Raw genomic sequence first — 27,501 nt, 5'->3', positions numbered from 1 at the left:
GCAGCTGCAGTGAGGATGCTTGAACTTTTCTTAGTGGAAACTGCAATTTTCTGTAAGGTGTGTAAATGACAGAACCACCGGCACCCAGCTCTACTTCCAAGGGCCCTTGCTCACTTTTCCAATCAGTTCTCAAGGCTCGGGCATTTGTTTGCGTTTTCAAAGCTAGGATTAAAAAAAGAAAGAAGAGTTGCATTTTAAGCGTCCATGTATTAGGAAGGATTAGAAAATCACGAGTGGATTTTGAAAAATGTTTTAGGAAGCACTGAAGACGAAACAGATCCAGGAAGTACACCAGGGTCATGCAATAATCCCTTTCCAAGCAAATTTAAACAATTTAGAAATAGACTTCTCTGTGGCAGGGAGCTGATCTCTTTGGAAAGCAGCTTCCTCACTTTTGGTCACAATACGTCACTTCACTTGTTCCTTGGCTCCTGTTTCTATTGACGGAATGGGGACAAGTGATGCCTTCAAGGCCCCGGACCAGACCAGGTTTTGATAATAACTGAGATAAGGTCACCTGGAATGAATTTTAAGAGTTTGGTATCAGAGCCCACTCACAACTAAATTTCTAGGTCAGGGGCATCTGGGTGGCTCAGTTGGTTAAGTGTCTGCCTTCTGCTCAGGTCATGATCTCCGGGTCCTGGCATCGAGTCCACACGGGCTCCTTGCTCAGCGGGGCGCCTGCCTCGCCCTCTCTTTCTGCTCCTCCCCTGCTTGTGTGCTCGCGCTCTCTCTCTCTCTCTCTCTCTCTCTCTGACAAATAAATAAAATATTAAAAAAACAAAAACAGTTTTCTGGTTAAGATAAAGAAAATAAAAAAAAAAATTCCAGTAGGGCGATGATGATTGTAGGCAGCAGAAACACAGATTCCAAATGTCTAAAGGTTTCATCAATAAACAGAACCGGAAACGTTTAGGAAAACTCAGGACTGACTCTTCCCCCTTGTTCTGGTGACAACATGCTTGGCCCAGGTTTCAATAAGGCATAACTTCATCAGAAACGAGGAGGTGATGGTTTTCCTCTGACTGGAAGTGAAGTATGTACGTAAACTCTCCTTAATGACCGCACTGATTAAAGAATGAAGACTTTATTTAAATAATATGAACTTCCCCGTTTTTGGTGACATATTGTCTGATTATTGCCAGTTGCTTATGTAATAACAAGTGGCTTCTAAGAGTCCTGAAGGTGATTCATCTTAAGCTGGGTACACGTGTTGGGGTAGATTTACAGTAAAGGCTCTGTCAGCCCTGAGTGGGAGGCTTGTCTTCTTCTATACTTAAGTTCCCGCTGATGTCACTGCTGGGTCTTGAAGTTACCTTGGTCTCAGTTTTCAATGTTAAGAAACCCATTTCTCAGGATAAATGAATTTATGAAAAAAGTAACTTATGATTTATGATTTTGGAATCACTTTTTTTCCCCCAGGAAAGAAGAATATAATCCACACTGTAATCTTAGGGCAATTCACTGTCTGAAATGAAATGAGTAAGACAGGGCAATTCAGCCCAGTTCTATCACTTCCTGTCCTGATACTCCCAGACCCCACACTCGGGTATCCTGAGTACAGCACTAAAATGTGTCTTTGCCTCAATAGTTCCTTCATCTAAGAAGCTCCCAATAAACTGTACTTCTTCTTAAATGCAGTATTCTTCAGTCCATGTCCACCTGCCTCAGTGGTCCAAACCTAATTCAGAGAGCGGTATATTGTTCACATGTAGAGGCATTATCTGATTTATTCCTAACGGAAGATCGGAAGGCAACACCGGAGTATGGAGTTAATTACCCAGCCACTCATACAGGTGGTTCCCACAGAACAAGGTTAAGACTGTGGACAAAGCAGCTGGCAGGGGACAAGTTGTGCCTATTCAGTGGGTAAACAAAGAGCTCATATTATGTCAATCCGGTCCTTTGGGGCAGCTGGGCATTTTCTATTCATATGCTTGGAAAACGCAATGTTTAAGTAGGGGTGTGTAAGAAAAACATCACTACAGAGTACACCAAAAACACAGAAAAGTGCGGGTCTAGAATATTATCAGGAACAACAAAAATAACTCGGTTATAGGGCTCCACTTTTTAAGGGTTTCTTTGTTATCATTTCTTTTCCATGCCAAGTCACAAAGGGTGTAAAGGTATGTGTGTGTGTGTGTGTGTGTGTGTGTGTGTGTGTGTGTAGGCAGTTTAGAATCTGAATCAGTGCAGACATCTGGGATAAGAAATCTCAGGTCCAAAACTCAGTATACAGTAGCTGTGTGACTATGGCCAAGTCAACAGACGTCAGACTTCCCACCTGTAAAATGGGAGTAACACCTCTCTGTTTTATAAGCTTGCTTTACAACTAAAGGAATGAATACAACCAATTATAAATCACCTTCATGATTTTACATTATTATTACTTGAGGCTGGTTAACAGTTTGTATTCTTGTTTTTTGACCATGGAAACCATTCAGGGGAAAAAAAAAAAGAGGTAACCTCAAACTTCCTGAGTCAAAACTTGGTTAAAAGAAGTACCGTGTTGTCGGTCAATTTCGGTTCTGAAAAATGCTACTTCTTTCATCCTTCACAACAGAAATAACTAAGAGGTGTCTGCAATTAGACTGACTAGAAGTCACCCTTTCAGCCTCCAGCATCACAACTACATGCGTGTGCGGGTATGCCGTCTGTAATCCAAAGGCAAAGGAGAAGCAGTGACATGGGATAGACAGCACATTCTCAGAGACCATTCTTACTGGTAATCTTGGCATTTAAGTATCTAACCTTAATGTCACAGCAAAATAAAGCACTAACAATGGGAGAGGCCCCCTCGTCTTTTAGACAAATAAAACCTCTTAATTATGATCTTGAAAAGAGTTCTGAAAAGTAATTACTATATGGGACATGGCACCCATCTTATATTCCTTCTGTTACTTGTAATTTATAGCAAACTGATAGATACAGACTTTACCCTACTTTCTATGTCTTACAACCACTTACGTCATGAGCATAGGGTAACTGGAAAGTGCACTGAATTAGAAAAATCAAGACACATTCTGAGATTTGGAGGCACACGGATTAATTTCTCTGAGGGTCTGTTTTCATATCTGTAAAGCAGAATCGTAACAGGTCACAGAATTACTATGGGAATTAAACAAGAAAACATATATGCAAGTATTTGTAAACAGTAAAGCACTCTACAAGTGACAGGTGTTACTACTTGAGAAAAACCCTCACATTTAGGAAGTGATATCATTCCCCTCCCCAACAAAAGTTTCTTTCATTTTTCCTGAAGTTTATTAACACTTGGCAATTTCAAATCTCTCTAATGGAGATTGACATTTTTTGAGGGGGACATATGGGCTGACAGGACTGCTGATTTTCTATGCACTGAAATCCTTCGTATGGAAGTTTAGTAGCTACCCTACATGTTTTGATTAGAGTCCTGGGAAGCCTCTAAACAGCCACATATTTTGGGGGTTAGGCCAACAAAGGTCCAAAAAGGCCCAAAAGGCTCACATGGTTGAGGAAAACTACGACATCACTTGGTGCAAGAAGGGAATTCTCATCAAGTAGGAGTCCGGGCAGTGTTACCTAGAGGACTACCAATGGTGAGAAATGGTGCTGTCATGACTTTGGGGCATATGTTGGCATAATTCCCTCTCTGGAGGGAGGGCTTGAGGTTGGAGAACTCCATAATTACCAAAGGGATTCTACGGCACAAACTGCTTGGCCAGTGGGACTGTCCCTCATGGACCTGGGGATGTCTCTCCTCACCACTGGGAACTTGTCAGGGCCATCCAGGTCACCCTGACAAGCTTTAGTACTTTTGAGTATCCAAGGTAGGCATCTAGAGTCTGGATAATTGCGCTCAGATCTCTGGGTTATCTACCTATGAGTAATGTCCCATTCTCCTCCAAATCATCTTCAAAATCTGCATCCAATTGTTTCTCTGGGGTGGGGGGTTGTACAACCCCCTGGCTGGGTACCCTGATAACAGCTGTGCTCTACAAAGATCTCTCTGAGCAACACGTAGGAGGATTGGTGGGAAAGTAAGTGACCGGGGCAGTTGCAGTCAGCAGGGTGAGAAAAGACGAGAGCCTGAAAGAGGCGTGGAGATGGACAGGAAGGCTCGACACAAGGATTACTAAATAAGTGGGTCCAACAGACTGCGGTGACTTGTCAGCTGTGGCCACAGTGGGAGGCAAGGAACCTATGGTGGTGACTCCATGTTCCATCCTGGGCAGATGGGGACCGGGCAAGAGCTGGGTTAAATGTTACCCGATATTCTGTAAACTAAAAACAAAATAAAACTGCATGTTTACTGTGACCACAGTTCTACAGTATCAGTGAGTCCCATGTAACGAAGACTGAGAAGGTAACAGGCAAAAAAAAAAAAAAAAAAAAAAATCAATCTTTTATGTCAGGCAATGGTGAAACAAAATACACAAAAAGCAAACTTAGAAAGCTCACTTTCTTATCTCTAAGGATTTTCCCATAATGTCTTCATGTATAAAAGCTTAATTTTATAAGTTTCCTCTTTTAAAAGGAGTATTTTGCCAATCTCTTCCATACTCTGGAAAGGAATTTTTGATTTAAAAGCGGCATGATTGCAGGGATTAGAGAAGCTATGAGATCATTCTTGCTATTGTTTTTCCAGAAAAAGGCCCTTTACATATATCTCATATATGATACCTTGCCAATGTATCACACAGACTTATATCTTTGTTTGAGAATGTCTTTGATAAGCCATTAACTACAAGGAAGAAAGCGTTAGTCAAAAGATAAGCCATAGATCTTGGCCAATTCCATATCTCAGATGACTATACTGATGTCAATTATTAACATAGATGACTTGAGGGGAAAAAAAAAGTCAAAGGTGTGAAGAATGTTGCAGCTGCAGGTATGATACAGTTTATGGGGATTCTTTCAATAAACAGGATTACGAAGCATAGCATTTTCAACACTATCATTTCTATTTTATATTTGGACGAGCATTTTTTCTTTATAAGTTTTAAAGAAATGGCCAATTCACTTGTACATACATTTGTACGTCTTGTAAGACCATTTCGAACAAATCATGAATAGTCAGAAGAGTGTAATTATTTAGTTCATTTATAAAACTTTAAAAAATGAAAGCATTTTCAATTATTATCCTGCTTTGGCTATGAAATGAAACCCACATACTTCCAAGCTTCTATGTAATACAATTTGATGATGTATCTGAAGCATTTGTTATGGTGAAATTTTACTGCATGGAAATTTCATTGCAGGGGAACCAGAGGATCACTGGAAATCAAATTCATCAGATCATTATAATAATACTATTGGGATAGACTTTATCTATATGAACTCTCATAGATTGGATTCATGTTGATTTATATGAATTCTTCATAATCACGAGTCATTTTTATTGTTACTACTGTTATTTAATATTTATGGAGTGACCACAGTGTGGGATTCTACCTTTTAATCAAACTTCCCATCCATATCTTTGGAAGACATGAAGTGTAAGAGTTCATAGAAGCAGCATGATTGTTTATATGAGAATTTCTGCTTCTACCTTTCTGTTCTCCATCTTATTCATTGGTAAACTTAATTTAAACCAGGAAGAAAAATTATTGCTTTAAACTTACCTCTGAAAAGGTAAAAAAGTTTTCTCATCTCTGCAGTGTGGGGAGACATGAAGTCCATAGGCTCACCAAAGAACAGTAAGCTAGAACCTAGTCAGTTGGCTTGACCAATGGCTACATGAACCAAACCTCTGTCTCTCCAGCATCTTTGGAGAGTGCGAGACTTCAATGAGAAATATATTTTTTTAAAATCAGTTTACACGATGTTGCTGTTTCTCAGAGGTCATTGCTGCTGTGAATTTTGTAACAGGGAGATGAGTCATGAGTAATACAAGCATTGACTTCTTCAGTTCCATTTTTCTCCACAGAAAACAAAGACTTTTTTTTTTTTTTGGTCAAGGGCACCATTTGTCTCCCAGTTACCATCAGGGTTTGAAATCTGGGGGTCATTTTTTGAATCTTCCATAGGCTTCAGGCCAATCATTCATCAAGTCCTCTTGATTTATCTTTATCTCCCACACTCTCCACTTCCACTGTCTAGTTAAGTCTCTTATCTCTTAACACCTGCATTACTGCAACAGTCTCTGAGCTGGTCCTTTTGCCTTTGATCTCTTATCTCTTCAATTAATCCTGTAGACTGCTGCCAGATTAATCTCCCTCAGACTGTGCTCTATGTCATTCCCCTGTTAGGAATCCATGGTTCTGCTACATTACCGTCCCTTCAAACCCAAACCTCCCATCTGATATTCAAAGCTAACCATCCACCTTATCTAGCCACAGTTTTCTCTTATTTCTCTGTCCCGGTCAAATTGTCCCTTTTTAGCTCCCTCCCATGGTACTCCTGGGCCATCTCCTACTTCCTGCCCGTCTGAATCTCATGAACCCTACAACACTTAACATTATGGTTCTTCCCTGAAACCTACTCCTTTTTTTTTTTAAATTATTATTGCAGTAGAGTTGATATTATATTAGTTTCAGGTGTATGACATAGTGATTCAACAGTTCTACACATTACTCAATGCTTACCACTGTAAGTTGTAGTCACAACACCACGTTATTACAATATTTCTGACTACATTCCCTATATTGTACTTGTTACTTCTGTCACTATTTATTTAAAAAAATTTTTTTTAAAGATTTTATTTATTTATTTGACAGACAGATCACAGGTAGGCAGAGAGGCAGGCAGAGAGAGAGATGGGGAAGCAGGCTCCCCGCTGAGCAGAGAGCCCGATGTGTGGCTCGATCCTAAGACCCTGGGATCATGACCTGAGCCAAAGGCAGAGGCTTAACCCAATGAGCCACCCAGGCGTCCCATGTCACTTATTTATTTTATAGCTGGAAATTTGTACCTATTAATCCCTTTCACCTATTTTACACATCCTTGCCCCCACCAGCCCCTCCCCTACCCCCGGCCCTCTGGCAACCACCAGTTTGCCCTGAACCATTGAATTCTTAGAGCAGAGTCCTTAGCTAAGACAATGGAAAGCTAAATCTTGCAGACACCAAAATCCCTGAAGGAACCACTGGGTCCAACTCAGCTCAGGAAGGGCAGGGAGAAAAAGCCAGGCCCAGAGATAAAGAGTTTGGAGCCAGGGAGATCAGTGAATGTGGGCGACAAACCAGAGGAGATGAGTTGATCCTGAGCAGATGTTTGGAACAACACTTAGGGTCTGAGGCTTTAGTTCAATAAATTCAATAAATGTTTCTTGAATGTGTTTTCTGCAGGTCCTGCTCCTGGTGCTGGAGAGCTAACAGCAAACCAGGCAGACATGGAACATGTTTTCTAAATATGTTGATCCAACATTTATGGAGCATGTTTTCTCAAGTGTAGTCAGACAATCAAATCATTGCCATGAGGTGTTAGGTGAAGGGAAATGTATGGTAGGAGGACCTGACCTAAATTTCACTTTTCTTTGAGATTCAGATCTGGATTTCAAGTTGTTCATGTGACATTTCTACTTAGTCATTCCTTCATAAATATACATGTTCAAGACCAAACTCATTATTTCCTACACTATTTTCCTCAAATGCAGCCCTCTACCTGTGTTTCTTTTCTTTGGGATGGGCTTCATTAAGCACACGGTTATATAAACCAGAAATGTGATCATCCCTGACACCTCTTCCTTCTTCATTCTCCATTGCCAATTCATTACCAAATACTGGTAATTTCATCTAAAGATTTCTCAAATCCATTTCCTTTTCACCATCTCCCACTGTCCCAATCCTGACAAATTTCTCCTTTCTCCCCTAGGCTGTTCCAATAACACAGATCTGATCATGCCCTTTCCTCCAGTGGATTCCCATTGCTTTCACAATGAAGACCAAAATCCTTGACACGTCCCAAATGGCTTTCAAGGTGTGTGACCCTCCCTACCCACTGCCTCGCTAAACTGTTCTTATATTTCTTCCACCTCACTCTTCCTGCTTCAGCCACATGGACCTTGTATCTGTTCCCTGATGTACTAGCCCCTTGCCTCCCTCCCCTGTCCACAACAAGGTAGTGCATGCATAGTTCCCTCTGTCTGAAATGTTCTTCCCTCTTGTCTTTGTCTAATCAACTTTCACCTTTGCAATAGAGACAAGATACCCTTTTCTTACAGTTTCCTTATCAAGAAAACGGAGACAAATTCTACCTCACAGGTGATGAGGGAACAGACAACCGAATGCAAGGGAAACACTACGAAAGGCTGACTGGCCCATCTTTAATAATAGTGTTCTCTTTCCTGCTTCAACTTATTTACTTCTGTCCTGCATCATTACTAGTTTCTTTCTTTTTGTAAAGCTTCACAACATAGGTCTAGAGGGAAGATGTGATTCTGTCAGGCTCCTTTCCTTCATATCAGTGTTATCTGTTGTGTGCCCATTCTCCACAGTGGCTTTGGAGCGGGGGGCAAGAGAGCGTCACTACACTAAAATGGGCAGATTTTGGAGTCGAAGAGACCAGAGTTCTTTTTTTTTTTTTTAATTTTAAAAAGATTTATTTATTTATTTATTTATTTATTTATTTATTTATTTGACAGAGATCACCAGTAGGCAGAGAGACAGGCAGAGAGAAAGGAGGAAGCAGGCCCGGGATCATGACCTGAGCCAAAGGCAGGGGCTTAACCCACTGAGCCACCCAGGTGCCCCGAGACCAGAATTCTTATCCCAGACTCATCTCTAGCCTGACTCCATTACAAGCCATAAGACCTTGAGGAAGTCATTGAACCTCTTTGAACTTTTGCCTCTTCCTCACTAAGGAGGGGATCACTTCAGCTCCTTTCTCGGGAGACTGCTTCGAGGATGAGGATGAGGGGAACATTGCAGGTAAAAGTGCTTCATAAATAGGAGGGAGGGGGTTGTTGCTTTTATAACCACAGAGGTTTAAATTCCCTGAGTGTTTCTGATTTTGTCCTGGTACATGACATGCTTTACTGCTTCTTCATGTGCCTTTTTACAACTCCTCACAAACTTCACCTACTCTGGAGAGGGGGACACATTTCTCCCCCTTCACAAGGCACCTTCCCATTGGTGCTATCCCTTTAGCTTCTCCAAAGAGTTTAATCTGCTTCCCAAATGGAACCTTCGTTTCTCATCACAAGACTGAGAAAAGTGGTACTTGACTTCTCGTTGATAACATCTGTGTTCTCGCTTATTTACTGATCTGCTAGGACTGTCCTATACGGGACTTGATCAGGGCGCTGGAGGGTAACCTGATGTAAGAAAGCCTCGCGCATGGGGTCTTGCATTAAGTATTCACATTTTTTTCATATATGATTCTGAGGACTGTGTTCCAACTGGCTATAAACATTTCATGGCAAGGGCTTTATCTTTAAAAATAGTTTTCGTCTCCTGTTTAAATGGGGGGAGGGAGACAATGAAATTTTCATAATAATTCATTGGGTGCAGGTTTGCACATGGTTCTATGAAGTGAGTGCCCAAGACTGCTACAGCAAAACACTTGGCCTCTAGAACGTCTAAGTCCACCCCCATCCCAAGACCGACCCGACACGCTGGCATTTGGTGCAAAACTAAATCAAATTTTTATTTATTGGACATGCATTTTTATCGTGTATGCTTGTCATTTCTCTTTCTGGAGACTATTTTAGTGGAAGGAATAATGTCACTAATACTAAAACCATTTTTTTTAAACCCCTTTGATCTTTTAAACTTAGCCTCTTGGTTACCTCACTCTGCTTTTTTTGTCTGCAGACACCACCTTGTCTTTTGTTACTTCCTTCCCATTCTTTATCCAGGGTCTGAAACCGAATAGGCTCCTGTGTATTGGGAGAAAAATGTGGCTAGTTCTAGGCTTGCCTGACTTTTGGCTCAGTGCGGTGAGCGCCCCCTCTTCCCCCTCTTCCTCTGTCTCCTCGTCTCCTCCTCTGGCTTACTCTGTTTTAGGACTGTTATAAGCAAAACCCCACTGTTATAAGCAAGAGAGTGGGGGAAGTTATTAACAATTCAAAGGGTTCAGGGATGGAGTAGGAAGCCCTGAAGGTACGATCACCAGGAGATGCTGGAGCAGATCCTGTTCCAGGCAGGAGTTTTCCTTCTTTTGGTTTTAAAATAACGTCTTACACTCTGAAGATGAACATCAGCTGATTGGAGAATAGAGACAATACTAAAGATATGTCTAAATCTCTTATTTCCTATGTACCAACCCAATTAGTTTCTCTAGTGCAAACCTGGAATGAAAACTAACATGTATTAAATGCAATACAGGACAAACATGAATACGACATTCTCTTTGATCATCTTGGACTTGATGACAGGGAGATGAATGAACGTCATTAAGGACTGTCCATAAATGAAGCAGTGATTTTTTCCCCCCAAGACCGATTTCTTAACTACAAATACAAAGGTGTGAGGGCATGGGAGGGTTAAGGTTTGAGTTTCCATCAAATCACTGTAATCTGAACCTGGTCCTCAAATGACTATTATGCCCAAAGTTTCTTGGTGAAATACAACTCATTGTGAATTCTGATTACATTTCCTATTCCCTTCCAAAAAAACAGAAAGGAAATTAAGTTATATTTGATTACATTACAAAAAAGCCAACTGGTGTCTGGGCAGTCGTTACCATGTCTGAGGGAAATGGCCATACTGTACAGGGGCAAGCTCTAGGCTACTGAGTTCTGGCACGTGGGCTTGACCTCTTGTTCTTTATGCAAGCAATTTGCAAGCATCAGGACAGAGTTACAAGAACACAAACGTACCTATGTGTTTTCGTTACGAACAAAGCCAAATAAATAGGTAATAGAAATAATAAGTAGGTAAAAGAAATGAAAACTACATCTCCTGAAACATGAGTCCAATTTGTTTTTTGCTCAGCAATGTTACCAATTTTAGCCTGTCAGGTTTCTTAAACTATCTTCAATGCAGCTGACTCGATACGGTGAAGCAAAGCATACCAAAGATCTACTTGGGTCGTTATCAGCCGGTTTTGGTTTGTAGACCACTTGTTAGTGTCATAGAACAACAAAAATGTTCATTTCTCAAAAAGCAGTGGCCACACCAGTCCCCGGAGGATTCTGTTAAAATGAAGTTTTTGAGTAAGTAAGACTGAGATGGGGGCCACCGCTCTGTGGATCTTGGAGGTGCCCGTGCTATGATCAACGCGTTCGAATGGGGGGGTGTAATACACAGTATGTGGCCTCCTATCTTTATTGGCCGTAGTCTGTCGGTAGAATTAATAGGCAGATGTGAGCTATTTCAATTAAACACAAACAATGCAACCCCTGACTTTTAGTGCATGGTCTAAGGACATCATGTGTTCATCCTGGAATGCATAAGGTTATGATTTCAGGTTTGAAAATGTTTCAGGAAGAGTATCTGCCCAACACCTGTAGGAACGTAGGGACACCCGTCTTCCCATTCCTCCTTTAAAAAGCCCTTCACGTTATATAATTGCACCAGTTAGAAAAACACTCGGAGAGTGCAGCCTCAGGAGTCACCAACTGCCACCACGCTCCCCCCCCCCCCCCCCCCCCCCCCCGTGATTCTTCTTTGCAGTTGGGGTTGAGGAGCTCCCCTTGGAAATGACCAGGCGGCGCTCACACAGGGCTGATACGCTCACAGCCCAGCGCCCCGTAGAGCATGAAGGTATAACACAAGGAAAATGAGCAAGTGAGGAGAACCAGAGTAACTTCCAGAGAAAGAAAGAAGAGGAACCGTGACCAGAAGGGCCGAGGGACAGGCTAAGGGCTGGACTGCAGCACAAGAAGAGCCGGGGGTCTGAGTGGAGGCCTCCTGGTTGCTGGCAGAAGGCAGGAGACAGCTGTCACTCTCTTTGTTGCTGACATCAATACGGAAGCAGCTCGAAGGGCAATGAATGGAGAGCGGATGAGGAATGTTATGTGTGTAATAACCACTCCTCTCAAAACTGGCGCTTTCATTTTCAGATCTGCTTCAAGGAAACAGGAGAGGGACTATTCCACACTCTGGATCTGGGACAACAGTAAAACTTTAATAAGGGCTCGCTGTGCCCCACCCCCACCCCCCTGCAAACCGGGTCGGGTACAATACAGTGTCTGTGTGGTTGGTGGCTCTGTCTATGATACTTTTTGCCAAATCTAATTCTTGTATCAAAGCAGCACAAAGAATGTGAGTAGACGTGGCGTGGTAGCCCGCACCTCACATGGGTCTGTGCACTCCAGGCAAAGGGACTGCGGGACAGACATCACACAGCCGCCCGATAAAATTCAGCAAGCACTGCGGGCCCAGCGGTCTATCTAGATGCGATAACCATCATAATAGAAAGTTAACCCTTGGCTTTTTCACAGGGAACACATACTTATAAGGTTTCAAACACAATTGTTTTTTGGTGAATCAGAAACCATCATGCAAGAGACACCTGGTGAACAGTAAATATGGAAACGGTAAGAAACCAAATCCGGACACCTTTATCAGGGAGGCACCACCCAGTTTGAGTGAACAAAAGATTCCTGGTTTTCTCTTTCTCAAAGAGTTCACTTCTGTGTGTGTTCTGTTTGTGATCTTCTTTCAGCTGATAGTGGCTTTTGGTTACAAACTCTTATCCTTGTATCTTCTGCCTCACAGCTGTTTAAAGTTCCCATTGGCCACTGCCATTATCTCATTTTTCGATGCAGCCCCTAGACCCTGTGCCCTTACACAGACAGCCCCACTTGAGAGCGTGTGGCCGCTCTGACCGCTCCTTTCCTTCAGGAAAATGCTGGTGCAACAAAGGAGGAGTGATACTTGGATGGTTTTAGGGAGCCCTTGAAAATGCAACAGACCAGTCCCAGGCCACAAAGGGGCCCTTGTGGGCTTGTTTATCTATAGGCCCGTGAAAACCTAGGAAGTCACTTTGTTTGACTGGACTAAAAAGCTTAAAATGCTCTCAAGCACAGATTTGCTTTCATTAAAAAAAAAGAAAGATCAAAGGAGGAAAGTATCATCTTCAATCTCACATTCCTCCTTCTCTTGAATCATCTCAGTAAAAGGCATTAAGCAAACCATATGTAATTATTAACTAATGGATTCTTTCTTCTTCTTCTCCTTTTTTTTTTTTTAAAGAGGGAGAGGGGGAAGGGCAGAGGGAGAAAGAGAGAATCCTAAGCAGACTCCCTTCTGAGGGTGGAGCCCGACATGGGGCTGGATCTCACAACCTTGAGATCATGACCCGAGCTGAAATCGAGTCCAACGCTCGACTGACTGAGTCACCCAGGCGCCCCAATTATCGGAATCTTTTTAATCCTTTTCATCTAGAGTCTGCAATATTTATTTGGCCTTTTTATGCATTTATCTCCCTCAGCAGTCTAGACCAGAAACCAGTATTTTGCTTGACATGTGTAAGTAAGATAAAAGCAGAGATTACACACGCATATATTGGAAATCATGCAACAGATTGTAAACACTGATACATTCTGACGAGAGGAAGATCTACTAGCCAACTGCTTGTGGCATAACCTTGACAAATAATCACTGTAAACAATTGCTTATACCCCAAGCTCTAAAACATCCAGATGGTAAGAAAGTTCTTTTTGTGAGAAATAACTGATTTTTATTTATTCAGAGAGTCTAAATCAATGGAGAGTGGAAACTCCTGACAGAAAACTTGTGTATTCAGAATAAGGAACAATAACACCGCCGTTGTGTTATGTCTATGGGTGTGTCTGTGTGTGAATCCGAGGTATGTGTGAGTCTATCTGGGGATTGCTGGTATGTTTGTATGTCTGTGTGGGGATGGGGAAGTTATGCAGGAAGGCTTTAAGACATACTGTTAGATCTCGGTGTATGGATTTGAGGACTCCTGATGTCCATATGGAACTTTAAAAATTAAATCTTTTTATTTTTTTTATTTTTATTTTTTTTATGTGACAGAGAGAGAGATCACAAGTAGGCAGAGAGGCAGGCAGAGAGAGAGAGGGGAAAGCAGGCTCCCGGCTGAGCAGAGAGCCCGATGTGGGGCTCGATCCCAGGACCCTGAGATCATGACCCGAGCCGAAGGCAGTGGCTTAACCCACTGAGCCACTCAGGCGCCCCTAAAAATTAAATCTTTATTTGACCCAGAAAACATTTTACTATAAGGCAGCTCAGATCATCTAAAAACAGAATAAACTGAAGATGCCAAGATGTCTAGATTGTGATACCCCTTTTTCTAGATAAAAAGAGAAAACATTCTCTCTGATTTGAACTCTGGAATGAAAATATTACAGGGGAAGGTAGGGCGAGATCCTGGACGTTCTGTCCTGTGATACCAGTATATCTAAGAGCTTGTCACTGCAGGTGCCGAGCCTGAGTGTCTGACCTGAGTCAGTGTCCAAACTCCAACACTCATCCCTCCCACATGTATTGTTCTATGAGGCTCGAAGCATTGTTGCTCTAATGAAAAGTCTCCTTCACAACTTATTTAGGTATGGTCCCCAAACGAGGCACTGATTAAAGTGGCCACTTTGACATTTCAGTGCCCCTTCTCACACTGATCCTGAGAACATTCGCGAGCGATACTTACAGGGACTGAAGGCTTCGCAAATTCTGCAGAGCTTCCGTCGGTACCTGTCTCAGGTGATTATTCTGCAGCATACTGCCCATGAAAACAAATGAAGAAAAACGTTAAAGAAGGCTCACGATAACGAATAATAATTGGCCATACCCATGCCAGGCACTGTTCCAGGCATTAGAGAAACAGCAGAGCATAAGACCAAGTCTTGGCTCTTGGGGAGCTTAACGTTCCTGTGTGGAGTGAATGATAAGTAAAAATTGATGGATGAGTCTATAACATCAGACAAGTGATAGGTACCATGAAAAAAGAACAAAACACGGATTTGGGATGGATGGCTACAGGGGTGAGATTTTTATTTTAAAGGTGGTCAGGGAAGATCTTTCTTAGGAGGTGATACTTAAGTGGAAACTAGAATGGAGTCATGGAGCAAATCCTGTGGACATCTGGGAAGAATTTCTGAGAAGAGGGAGGAGTAAGTGCAAAGGCCCAGAGGCCAGAGCTTGTTTGACTCGTTCAAGGAGCAGCCAAGGATCATGGGAGAGGAGTGAGTGAGACCAAGAGGTTGAGAGAAACTGAGGCTATCTCACGGAGGACTTGCAGGCCACAATGAGGCTTTTTTTTAAGTGTGGTGAGAAACTCCTATTGGAGGGTTTATGTAGGGAAATGATATGCTCTAATTTATGTTTTTATCCTTTTTAAAAATTTGAGTATAGTTGGTATACAATGTATCATTAGTTTCAGGGTACAACTTACTGATGTACAAGTTTCTACATTATGCTATGTTCATCACAAGTGTAGCAACCAACTGTTTCCATACATCACGATTACAGTATCATTGACTATTATGCTCTGCTTTTTATTCCTGTGACTTATTCACCCTGTAACTGGAAGCCGCTATCTCCTACCTCCTTTCACTGATTTTGCTAACCATCTCCACCCACCACCTCCCTCCGGCAACCATCAGTTTTTCTTCTGTATTGATAGGTCTGATTCTGCTTTTTGTTTGTTCATTTTTTCAGATGCCACTTATGAGTGAATCATGTGGCATTTGTCTTTCTCAGTCTGATTTATTTCACTTAGCATAATACTCTCTAAGTCCATCCATGTGGTCTCAAATGGCATGATCTCATCTTTTTCATGCTGCATAATATTCATACACATATGCATGCACACACACACACACATTTTCCTTATCCATTCATCTATGGATGGACACTTGGATTGCTTTCATATCTTGTATTGTAAATAATGCTGCAATAAAGACAGGGATACATATATCTTTTCAAATTAGTGTTTTTGTTTTCTTTGGGTAAATACCCAATAGAGGGATTATTGGAACATATGGTATTTCTATTTTTAATTTTTTGAGGAACCTCCATACTGTTTTTCCTAGAGGCTGTTCTGATCGACATTCCCACCAACAGTGTACAAGGGATCTACTTTCCTCACACCTTCACCAACACTTGTTTTATGTATGGTTTAAAGGATCCCTCTGATGACTATATAAATTAGACAAAATGGAAATGTGGCTACAGTAGGAAGCTATTAAAGATCTTCTCTCTTCTTGTGTGTGGTCATATTTTAATAACAATTAAATTCTTTTTGTGAAGTATTGCGCTTTTGCTCGCCTGGATTCAACAGTTCTCAGAACATGAGGACTACGGAACAGTAACACCTGGTAACAATGAAATAAAAATATATCACTGTTAGTAGGGAAATAGCAAGGGAAAAAATTCCCATTAGATTCCTTGTACTTTGCTAGCTTATTCATAAATGTTTATAACACCATAATTTCGCAGCCATTCCGCCTGTATTTCATGGTCTAGGTAAGCCAGAGGCAGAAGACTATTTTAGGAAGGTAGATATTCTACAGAAATATTTCTGCTGAGGAGGTCGCCCGCTTTACATTTGGATCTCTGAAAAAAATGTGCCTGTTTCTCTCCTATCCACTGCAGAAGTTTCTTTTCATGAGATGACTCACTGGGAAACCAACCCCACGTGTATGTCTGACTCTGAACTTGGTGTACGCTCCACTGCACTGCAAGCAGTCTCTTGAGGCATATTGGCTGAATGTCCAGATTCTCGGTTGGATAGTGTACGGAATGATTACAGTATGGGTAAGAGTATGGGTTCTCGAATCGGTCTGCCTTTTCCCTGCCACCAGTGGTGTGGCCTCGGGGGAATCATCCAATTTCTCCACATCTCAGTGACCAATAATAATACCCACCCGAGGGCTTACTGAGATGATCTGATGAGTGAATATATACGGAACAATCCGTGCTGTACAGTAAGCATTCCACCAAGGTCAGCCCTTTTTTCTATGAATTGATAGACTCCTTGTCAAAACTAACATCATCATCAGAGATCATATTGGATGTGACATTTTAATTAACCACAAAATAAAATGAGCAAAAAAAAAAATCTGTGCCAGTGGTTCTCAGACTTCGGGGTTTATCAGAATCCACCGGGAGACTTATTAAAACCCAGAGTGCTGGGCCCACCCTCAAAGTTTCTGGTTCAGTACATCTGGGTAGGAGCCAGAGAATGTGCATTTCTAACCAACTTCCAGGTGATTCTGGTGCTGAAGGGCAAGAGGGCCACACACTGAGAATTACTCTAAGCTAGACCAAGTGATTTCTGGTAGAATATTTTCATCTGAACTTGGGGCTACATTGAGCTTGGAGATAAGGCCTAAGTTTTACGTCTTTTAATTTAAAACCATTTAATCTCTTTGACCTTTGGTCACTTATCTGTATAATGGGAATATAATAAGATCATCTGACTGATAAGGTGCTTGAGGATTAAAATATGAAATGTGAGTTCGTATACAAATGAGACACAAAAAAATACTTAAAGGTCATAAAATTTACACTTTTCTTATCATGTCTGAGATTCTGTTTAAGAAAGAATAGAATTGGGGGCTCCTGCGTGGCTCAGTGGGTTAAGCCTCTGCCTTCGGCTCAGGTCATGATCCCAGGGTCCTGGGATCGAGTCCCGCATCGGGCTCTCTGCTTGGCAGGAAGCCTGCTTCCTCCTCTCTCTCTCTCTGCCTACTTGTGATCTCTCTCTGTCAAATAAATAAATAAAATCTTAAAAAAAAAAGAAGTAAAACATGAGCTTTTTTAAAAAAAAAAAAAGAAAGAACAGAATTATGTCACTTCTAGTCCAGTAGTTTGCTGAAAGAATTTCATTATTGAACTTGAATTCAACTAACATTTCATAAATCAAGAGTGTCAAATGTATTGCTTCTTTATGAACAAAGTCAAGTTTTAGGAAGACTTCACACTTCACATACCTGTCAAGGAATTGGGAAAATTGGAAAATTGGAGTAGAGGATAAGAGATATTCAGGTGGTTTTCCTTCATTAAGTAGTTGCAAACTGTCTCCAAAGTTTTATACATCTTTATACAAGTTTTAAAACATCTCCGAAGTTTTATACATTCAGAAAACAGAATTTAAGTGAGCTTTGCTGATGATAATTTTTAAACTACTCCTGAACTACCTCTTGGCAATTTAATTTTTGGATTACTTCTACCAGTAAAATACCAAAAATATAATTTAAAAAAAAATCACTTAAGTCCTGATTCTCTTCCTAAAATAACTTCTGTTTAATTACTTTTAAATGACAAAATAAGAGCAAGTTATCTCCATTATATCCTTATAAGTCTCCAGTGAGTTAATTAGAAAATTCTGTTTTTGTTTAAGATATCCTAGTGGGAGACAAAACAATTAAAGGGTTTATAGCACTATGGAGTGCAATTAAAACAGAAAGCATTCACAACATGGCTGCTGATTTCTTTTGCAAATATTCCTTTATTCAGTGCATTGAATATAAGCAGAAAGCTTATATTTTCATGGATATGGGTTTAGGCAATTTTAGCTTCATATTTATCATTCGCATATGGGCAAGAAAAGAAAACACTTTCTTTAGAGACAAAGAATGGTTGCGCATTTTCTTAATTTCTTTCCCTGATCTTAAAATATTAAAAATTTAAAAAATTAAAAATGTTTAAAAATTTAAAATTTATTTTAAAATGTATTTAAAAGTCTAAATATATTTAAAGTATTAAAAATTTAAAATATTCACTATTTCCAACAGCATCCCGAGCTTCTTAATAATACAATGTTTGGTTATCTTTTTTGCCAACAGGACTAATTGAGAACAGGTATAACGCAGCACTGGGAGATGAAATTATATGTTACAAGGGGACTTCAACACAGTTGATGGCTTGATCCTTTGGTATTCCTTCTGCCTAATTGTTTTGTGTTTAGAGATCAAATAGCCGCTGAGACTCTGTTGTAAGTCTACATGGGAATGAGAGAATTTGGGCTCCTTGTACTTCTCCCCAGTTAGTTTTACCCATCACCTCCACATGGCTTTGGTTCTGGTGCTGGGGGGTAGGATGAGAAGCTGTTCCTTGACTGAATGGCTTACACGAGAAAATAAACCTTGGTTGAAGAAAGCCTCGTTCAGAATTCCACTGGACTAGGTATTTTGCAATGCAGAACCAATAACTTACTATTATTTTTTTTATGAGGCCAGTATACAGGGGTAATCTTAAATATTAGTGAACTTCCAGAGTTCACAGTAGCAGGATTTCAGATATAACGGAGTCCTAGCCAATGAGAGCTGTTGCTGTCTTAATTTTCTCAGTGGACTGGATTACTCTTCTGTCTGTCTGTCTGTCTGTCTCTCTCTCACTCTCTCTCTCTTTTTTTTTTTTTTTTTTGTCAAATGCCCTCCTTACCCTCTCTATGCTGGTCATGGACCCAGATGGATATAACTTTTATAATACCTTTCTTACCATTCTATACTGTAATCAGTTATTTCTTTCTTCCAATGGCTTTGGGACTTTACAAAACATTTGGAAGAGTTGCCATGAACACAGAAATAGGGTTGTCTTGTTTTGCATTTTACCTCTAGCCCTGTGGTCTCAACACTACTGGACCCAATTCTCCCTTTAATCCCAATATTTTATAATGCCTTATCTCTTTTATTTAGATAACATTCATAAAAATATAGCCTATTTACACACATCATTTTGAAGGAAAAAAAATCAATATAAGATACTGCCCTAACTATATTATGAAGGACAAATAAAAGAAATGTATAATAAAGTGATACACGTGTCATTACACACATGATGTTCAGATAGGAGACATCTTTATGAGAGAATCAGATGCTTGCCTCTCCTTTTAATGAATAAGGTTGGGCATGAGAGAAACCCCATGATCAGAAACTATGTTGGACAAGAACAGGGAAATGAGATTAGAGGGCTAGATGCATACTAAAAGAAGAACCAGAGTTAAGATAGATAACAGACTGTACTTATATGGGACAGAAGGAAACAACCTTTATTAAAATAAAGATAACATGCTATGACAAATTTTAGATGTCATAAGAGAGAAAATCAGGAAGTGTTATACTCTCGCAGATGAGCATGGATATTTTCACAAATGACTTCCTTATAGAGAAGAGTAGTGTTGAAATAATTCTCCCCTAGGACAAGATAGGGTTGAAGTATCACAGTGAACACTCATCCTGTCTTAAAGCTCCATCATACGCTGAGGCAAGCATTCATTCTCCAGGACTTCAAGAGGTCCTGGAGAGCATATAGACAACAGCGAATTGAAGCCAAATTGGAAAAAGAAATAGCACAATATTGCCTTCATAGCAGTCGGGTGGTAGACACTGCTGGATAATGGAAGAGCAAGATTAAAAAGCATTGGGTCACCCCCAAATAAATAAATCATTACATAATCATCATAGGATAGATTTTTATGACCACTCTCCAAAAATTTTTAAAGGCCAAAATATATTTATTAAGCAACACTTGTTAATGAAATTCAAGAGAGCCTTATCCTGACGTTTCATGTTTCTCTGCTAATTTCATGGCAATTATTTTTAAGAAGTCTTATGCTTCCACAATTATATATCTTTAATTTTTTTTAAACATTTTATTATTTATTTGAGAGAGAGAGAGAGACAGTGAGAGAGAGCATGAGCGAGGAGAAGGTCAGAGGGAGAAGCAGACTCCCGGTGGAGCTGGGAGCCTGATGCGGGACTCGATCCCGGGACTCCAGGATCATGACCTGAGCCGAAGGCAGTCGCTTAACCAACTGAGCCACCCAGGCCCCCTATATCTTTAATTTTTTTAAAGATTTTATTTATTTATTTGACAGAGAGAGAGAGACACTGAGAGCAGGAATACAAGCAGGGGGAGTGGAAGAGGGAGAAGCAAGCTTCTTGCTGAGCAAGGAGCCCAACCCAGGGCTTGATTGTAGGATCCCAGGATCTCGACCCAAGCCAAAGGCAGATGCTTAACAATTGAGCCACCCAGGCGCCCCATATCTTTAATTCTTTGTGTGTGTGTGTGTGTGTGTGTGTGTGTGTGTGTGTGTGTGTGGCTTTGGAAGTAATTCTACTGCATTAACACAATTTTCAACAAAATATGTTGTTAGACACAATGAGATACCACTTCACACCAGTCAGAATGGCTAAAATTAACAAGTCGGGGAATGACAGATGCTGGCGAGGATGCAGAAAAAGGGGAACCCTCCTACACTGTTGGTGGGAATGCAAGCTGGTGCAGACACTCTGGAAAACAGTATGGAGTTTGCTCAAAAAGTTGAAAATAGAGCTACCCTATGACCCAGTAATTGCACTACTGGGTATTTATCCTAAAGATACAAATGTAGTGATCCAAAGGGGCTCATGCACCCAAATGTTTATAGCAGCAATGTCCACAATAGCCAAACTATGGAAAGAACCTAGATGTCCATCAAGAGATGAATGGATAGAGAAGATGTGGTAAATATATACAATGGAATACTATGCAGCCATCAAAAGAAATGAAATCTTGCCATTTGTGATGACATGGATGGAACTAGAGGGTATTATGCTTAGCGAAATAAGTCAATCAGAGAAAGCAACTATCATATGATCTCCCTGATATGAGGAAGTTGAGAGGCTTTGGGGGGTAGGAAAGGAATAAATGAAACAAGATGGGATTGGGAGGGAGACAAGCCGTAAGAGACTCTTAATCTCATAAAACAAACTGAGGGTTGCCAGGGGTAGGGGGGTAGGGAGAGGGGAAGGTATGTGATATGATGAGTGCTGTGAAGTGTAAACCTGGCAATTCACAGACCTGTACCCCTGGGGCTAATAATACATTATATGTTAATAAAAACATTTAAAAATTTAAAAAAATGTGGTTAGAAATCATATAATACTGAAATAGACAGGATACATAAACTGAATTGTTCAATGATTTTAACAGAATATATTTATTCCATTTAACTTTTCCTGTACAAATCATAAGGCTTATGCAGAACTTCTTGTAAAACCTTTTAGTATTCTTATGCATGAAAATATTATTGATTTACACTTGGCCTGGAGGGACAGACAGAAGTCAGGTCAGATGTGGAAGAATCTTTTATACCAGGCTGAGTAGCACATCACAGGACAATTTACTTCATGCTGGTCATCTGGAAAACCAAAGATGTCCCCCCAAATTTCCAAAACACTGTGTGGCAGGTGGAATGACTGGTTGAGAACCATTATTCTCTTACCAAAATACTTTCAGAATATTTGACGATTGAATTTGCTCATTGAATATTAGTGTTTAAGTCAGCAAAGTAAATGGAAGCATGAATTCAGTAGGGGTCTTGCTCCTCTAGATCCCTCTTCACATGCACAGCAATCTAGCTAAACTGCCAAGTCCGAAACTGCCATTGCCATGCTTACAACTTTCCCCTGGTTCCTCAGCGTGCCCAGAACATGATCATGCCCATGCATTTCTGACGTGACATAAAGGATCTCTGGGACCAGGCCCCTTTCTATGTCTTACAGAAGCCAACTCTAAACCATCCGACCAGATTAAATGTTCCCCACCCTCGGGAGTTTCACAGTGTCCTGCAAATATCTCTATCATACTTTTTAGATGAGTCAGAGATCTGTTTGTCTTTGTCCTACTATCCTGATCCCACAACCTGCACTACAAATAAACTCTTCAAGGGCATGGGTCATACTCATTGATCCTTGTATTTTTAGCAATAATCTGTTCAATGCCACACACACACACACACACACACACACACACACACTTTTTTTTTCTCTCTCTGTAGCTCAGTACACCCAAAATACATTTTTAAGTGAATTAAAATAATTGATTCTAGTATAATTTATTTAACAAGTATCCGAAATGCTTTGTGGCACATATCTCAACATTGAAAAAACATTACCTTACTTGTCTTATCTAAACTTGATTTATTTATGATGCATTTTAAATGGTTCCAAGTATTTTGCTGAGTTCATGGAGGTACAGGTGCATGAAAGAGTTCGTGCTACGACTCATGATTTTACCACACAATGAATTCACATTAGTATTCAGTAATATGACTACTTAAAAATATTTCTGCCTAGGAGCGCCTGGGTGGCTCAGTGGGTTAAAGCCTCTGCCTTCGGCTCAGGTCATGATCTCAAGGTTCTGGAATTGAGGCCTGCATCAGGCTCTCTGCTCAGCAGGGAGCCTGTTTCCCCCTCTCTGCCTGCCTCTCTGTCTACTTGTGATCTCCCTCCCTCTCTGTCAAATAATTAAATAAAATCTTTAAAAAATATATTTCTGCCTAATAGCCAAAACAAGTTAAGGGTAAGGGGGACCAAATCAACCACTCAAGCAGACCAAACGATGGTTTGGCTGTTAAGTTCAATTTTTAGCAAAAGGTTCAATTTAAATAGAACTGCTTTTCTAAGAGCCTATGTATCCCTTAGGTCAATAAAATGCAATTTCCATTATGGAGAAATATATCAAATGCCTTCTTAGAGTTTATAACTTTTATCTCAAAGAAAGGGAGTAAAATCAGGATATTCTCTCCGATAAAATTTTCCTGGTATGACTTTCAACTTATGTTACCTATTTTCTCTAACTAGGTGACTTTTTTTTCCCGCACAGAATAAAGTGAAAGAAAATTGAGCAATGAGAATTAGAAGAAGGAGGTATTCAGTAATAATCAGTTTTCTGATGAACCAGCTGGGAAGTTGGATATTAAATAATAAGAAAACCACTCTTACAAGTCCCGATGAATGAACAATTCTCAATTAAATAACTACTCACTGAATCTGTTACGCACTTGGCTTTTCTCTATTCACAAGTGGAACATAAACTTGGTAGTGTTTTAGTTAGTCCTTATTCAGTGCATTAAACGGAAATGAGCTTGACAAATGGTTTGAGGCTGCGGTCTCATTATGTCAGCATCATAATGATTTATTCACTTGGTGATCAAAATGATTCAAGGAAGTGTCCCCAACTTCATTACATAAAAGGAAAGGGAAATACTGTCTTAGAAGTCTGAGTTGATAAGTTGCTTCTTTAGAGGCAATTTTAGATTTTAAATTAGGACAGGAGAGAGGGACTTTTTTCACACATGGACCCAGCCAGGTATAATGCGGTACTGCAGCACCAGTGAAGGTGGACTTGAATTTAAATGAATTAGCCTATGGTTCTGAATAGCTTATTAGAGGGATTCAGTCTTTAGGAGTTAATTAGCATCCACTTGACACTAAAATCTGAAATATAACAAATAAAAAAGAAATATAATAAATAAGACCCTGTTTACTTACAGAACTTTAAGACTGTAAAGGCCAGCGAATGCTCCATTGGGAATGTATGTCAAAGCGTTTCCGGCAAGACGTCTGCGGGTTTCAAGGGAGAGGAGAGACAGTGAGCAAAGTTCTCTTCATGTGGAATTCATTTAGTTGTTAAGAAATGCAACAGAATTTTGTTCAAACCACAAATGCCAAAAACAACTGTGTAAGGAGCCTTGTCTTGTTATATTTTGTGAAAAGCTTCTGTAAATTTCTAATCAAAAGGCTGGCGAAAGAAATGCCTACCAAGAAATATAATAAATTACCTATTTTACCATAAATCATTTAATAGCTTCAACTATTAGCTCTCCTTTCTAAAAATTTTTTGACAAATGTTAACATTGTATGATAATCTTCAGAAATTGTAATGTCAAACTGTGATTGTTATATGATTTTTATAATTTTTCTTTAGAAGCCTAAATAAATCAGATAATCAAACATAAGAGTATTTCTGTTGCCATTATCCCACAAAATACCCAACTTTGTTGCTAAATCTGGCAAATAAGAATGAGACTATCACAGTCCGTTTCTTCTAAACTCTATCGGAAAAGGGTAAAGTACTTTTAATCAATGGTTTTATTGAGCAAAGCCTTAAAAAACTAAAAACAGAGAGTAGCTAGGGTCAAAGACATTAATACGGCTTATTTAGTGGAAAGTTTTGACATCATTAACTGGTAAAATTTAAAGAGTGTATAATATTTTTCTAACTGGGAAACAATCAAAGTGAGAATGTACCTAAAAAGATCGACAAGGTGTGGCACTGGAAGCATCTGGTTCAGTACTTTTTTGGCAGTCACATCAAAGCCATAACCTCAGGTGTTAGATGGAAAATCCAAAAGGGAAAATGGAAAATCCAAGAACAGCACAGAGACTCAGAAGAGCACAGGACCTTTTAAGGAGCTAATCACATTGTAGAAGGGTGGGTAAAACCGGCAATCAAGACACTCCCGTGTTTTCTTGACGGAGATGGAGGTGGGAGTAAAAGGGTGGAAAGGCCCACTTGGCCAGGGTTTATTCCCGAGGGGCTGAACAGCTTCGAATTTATATTTTGATATTATCTCCAAATGAGAGGTAATTCAGTTCCACGGAGTCCCACTGACGGGACTGAACTAAGCCATTCAGCATATGACTTCAAAATCTGTGTCCCAGGCTAGTCCGCCCCCACCAACAATCAGCTGTGAGCATCGAAATAAGTATTATCTCATAAGCAGAACCTCTGAATAGCATTTTTGGTATGTGTATTAGAGAGCATGATTTTCTCAATCCAAATTAAATTGACAAAATGAAAATGTATCACAATTTTTGTAATCTCAGTTTCACTATTGTTATTTTTTTTAATTAAAAAATATGTAACAAGAAACTGCCAAGAAGGTCTGCCCGTTCTGGGTGTGCAGCACCAACTTGCTATGAGCCGTGAAGTAAGTTTATACTTCTGAGCTTCGTTTTCTCACTAATGACACGGAACGGTAAGATAAAGGAGCTACTCAGGTGCCTTCTGGCTCCTAAGCTCTAGGACTTCTCGGTCTCATCTTGTGTTTGTGTTTGTGCCTATTTTCCTTCTCTTAACAAATGAGATTCAGATAGCTCTTATGTTGTACTCCTCCTGCTTTCCTCACGGTGCCTAAAGATGTCTTTCTCAAACTCTAAATAAATTTAGAGGCTTGGAACAGAATTAAGAAAAAGAGAGCAGAAAAACAACAGACTGCATTTTCTACTCTAGTAGCAAAATACCACTTTAGGAAAAGCTTTTTTTTTTTTTTTAATGAAAAAATTTTTTAAATTTTCATTTTAGGAAAGCCTTGTTTCGAAACACGTTTGTGAAACTGGACTGAGGGGAAGAAATGGATGTCTTCCTGCATATGGTCAGACAAGTTTGAAGGCCACTAGCCTAGAGCACAAGAAGACATCCAACAGACGTACGCCAATAACATATAATTCGGCTAATATTAAACCAGGGTGGTTTCAGAGGTGTTTTGTTTGTTTCCTATTAAGTTGTCTCACTAGAAAACCTTCTTTAGACTCTCACAACTGCCCTTCCATCGAGTCTTCCACACTGACTCCCTACATCCACTCACTCTGTGTCGCTGATCGTCTTTGTGAAGCCAACTCTGATTATATCACGACCCTCTTCAAAATCCTTCACCAGTTTGCAACCAAATGAAAAGAAATGCGAAGTGCTCAACTCCCTCTCCACAATTTCCTGATCCCTCTTTATGCTTTAGCTCCACGAAACTATAGGGCTTGCTTTTCTAAGACGTGCCGTCCACAATCTCCCTTCCGGCCCTTTGCTCTATCTAAAATGTTCTCTCTCCTCTCCTTTCCTGTCTCTCAAAACAATTTCATTTCTCATCTCATCCGTCAAAATAGATGGATGGGCAATCTGTCTATTTTGAACCACTCTGGTAGCACTTTGTCTCTCTGTGGGTTTGCTGACTACCTGTCCTGCCGCACACATTCCCCCACCAAAGTGGGAATTCTTTCTGTCTCTATTATAGGGTTTTGCATAGTGTCTGAAACAGAATATGCTGTCCCAGTAGTGTCCAGCTAATTATCTGAGTAGAGACCACTAACTGTCCCCAGCACCCATTGCCCCCTCCTTCTAGAATACTTCCCCTATCCAGAGTTTTAGCAGAGTATATGGTCCCCCAGCTAGAGACTACACTTCCCGGTCTTCTTTGCATCTGAACACGGTAATGCAACCCACTCTGGCTGTGAGCAAAGTGAAAGTGTGAAAACTCCTGTGTCATCACCTTAGAAGGACCACTCACCCCCAGTTTTGTCTATTACAGGAAATTCCTGTAGAAGTGGTACTGGTGAGACAGAACTAATGATTCTGGTGTGGAGAACACATCAAAGAAGGCAGAACAAGAGCAGCGAAAGAGCCAGAAGGAGCCCGAGCCCCTGGATGACTTTAAGGAGCAGAGCTGTCGCCGCATGCTGGCGTCCACTTTCGGTGAATTATAGAATCACTATGACCCCTTGTTGCCATCTGCAAATAACTCTGTGACTGAAGGATTATTACCTGGCGAGACCAGGAAACCTTCACTGTTGGAGACTTTTCTAGATGTCAGGCTCAAGAAGCCATGCTTGCAAAACTGTTCCAAACAGCAGCATCCACTCTCCTCTCCTTATCTCCCTTTTGTCCTCATATCATGAGGTTGCACTTGGCACCCCTGAATGCTCACAATCTTTGCCTGTTGCTGTTTAGAACAGTCATGCTAAAGTCGGAAGACTTTTACTTTACCATTCCTCCAAGCAATCTTTGCAGCTCGACAAGAATTTATAGAGGGCCTGCTCAGTGTGGACACCACTGTCTGTGCAGAGATGCAGCAGTGAGCCCCTGACTGCACGGAGCTCCCTTTCTA

At 40.5% G+C, this 27,501-nt stretch overlaps 1 protein-coding gene across 2 annotated transcripts in view; it reads right to left on the bottom strand.

Annotated features, from left to right (window-relative positions):
• LGR5 (leucine rich repeat containing G protein-coupled receptor 5) overlaps positions 1–27,501 on the bottom strand; it is a 126,422-nt gene that overhangs the window by 30,054 nt on the left and 68,867 nt on the right. For both annotated transcript variants that reach the window (XM_047742826.1, XM_047742825.1), the window contains exons 3-4: positions 24,113–24,184; positions 14,500–14,571 (exon numbers count right to left, since the gene is read on the bottom strand). In XM_047742826.1, the coding sequence (XP_047598782.1) occupies positions 14,500–14,571; positions 24,113–24,184 (144 nt within the window). The remainder of the gene's footprint in view (positions 1–14,499; positions 14,572–24,112; positions 24,185–27,501) is intronic.

This window comes from Lutra lutra, chromosome 8 (assembly GCF_902655055.1).
Source record: "Lutra lutra chromosome 8, mLutLut1.2, whole genome shotgun sequence".
Classification (NCBI taxonomy): domain Eukaryota; kingdom Metazoa; phylum Chordata; class Mammalia; order Carnivora; family Mustelidae; genus Lutra; species Lutra lutra.
Note: the sequence above shows the minus strand (reverse complement) of the source record. Positions and strands in the feature narration are given on the sequence as shown.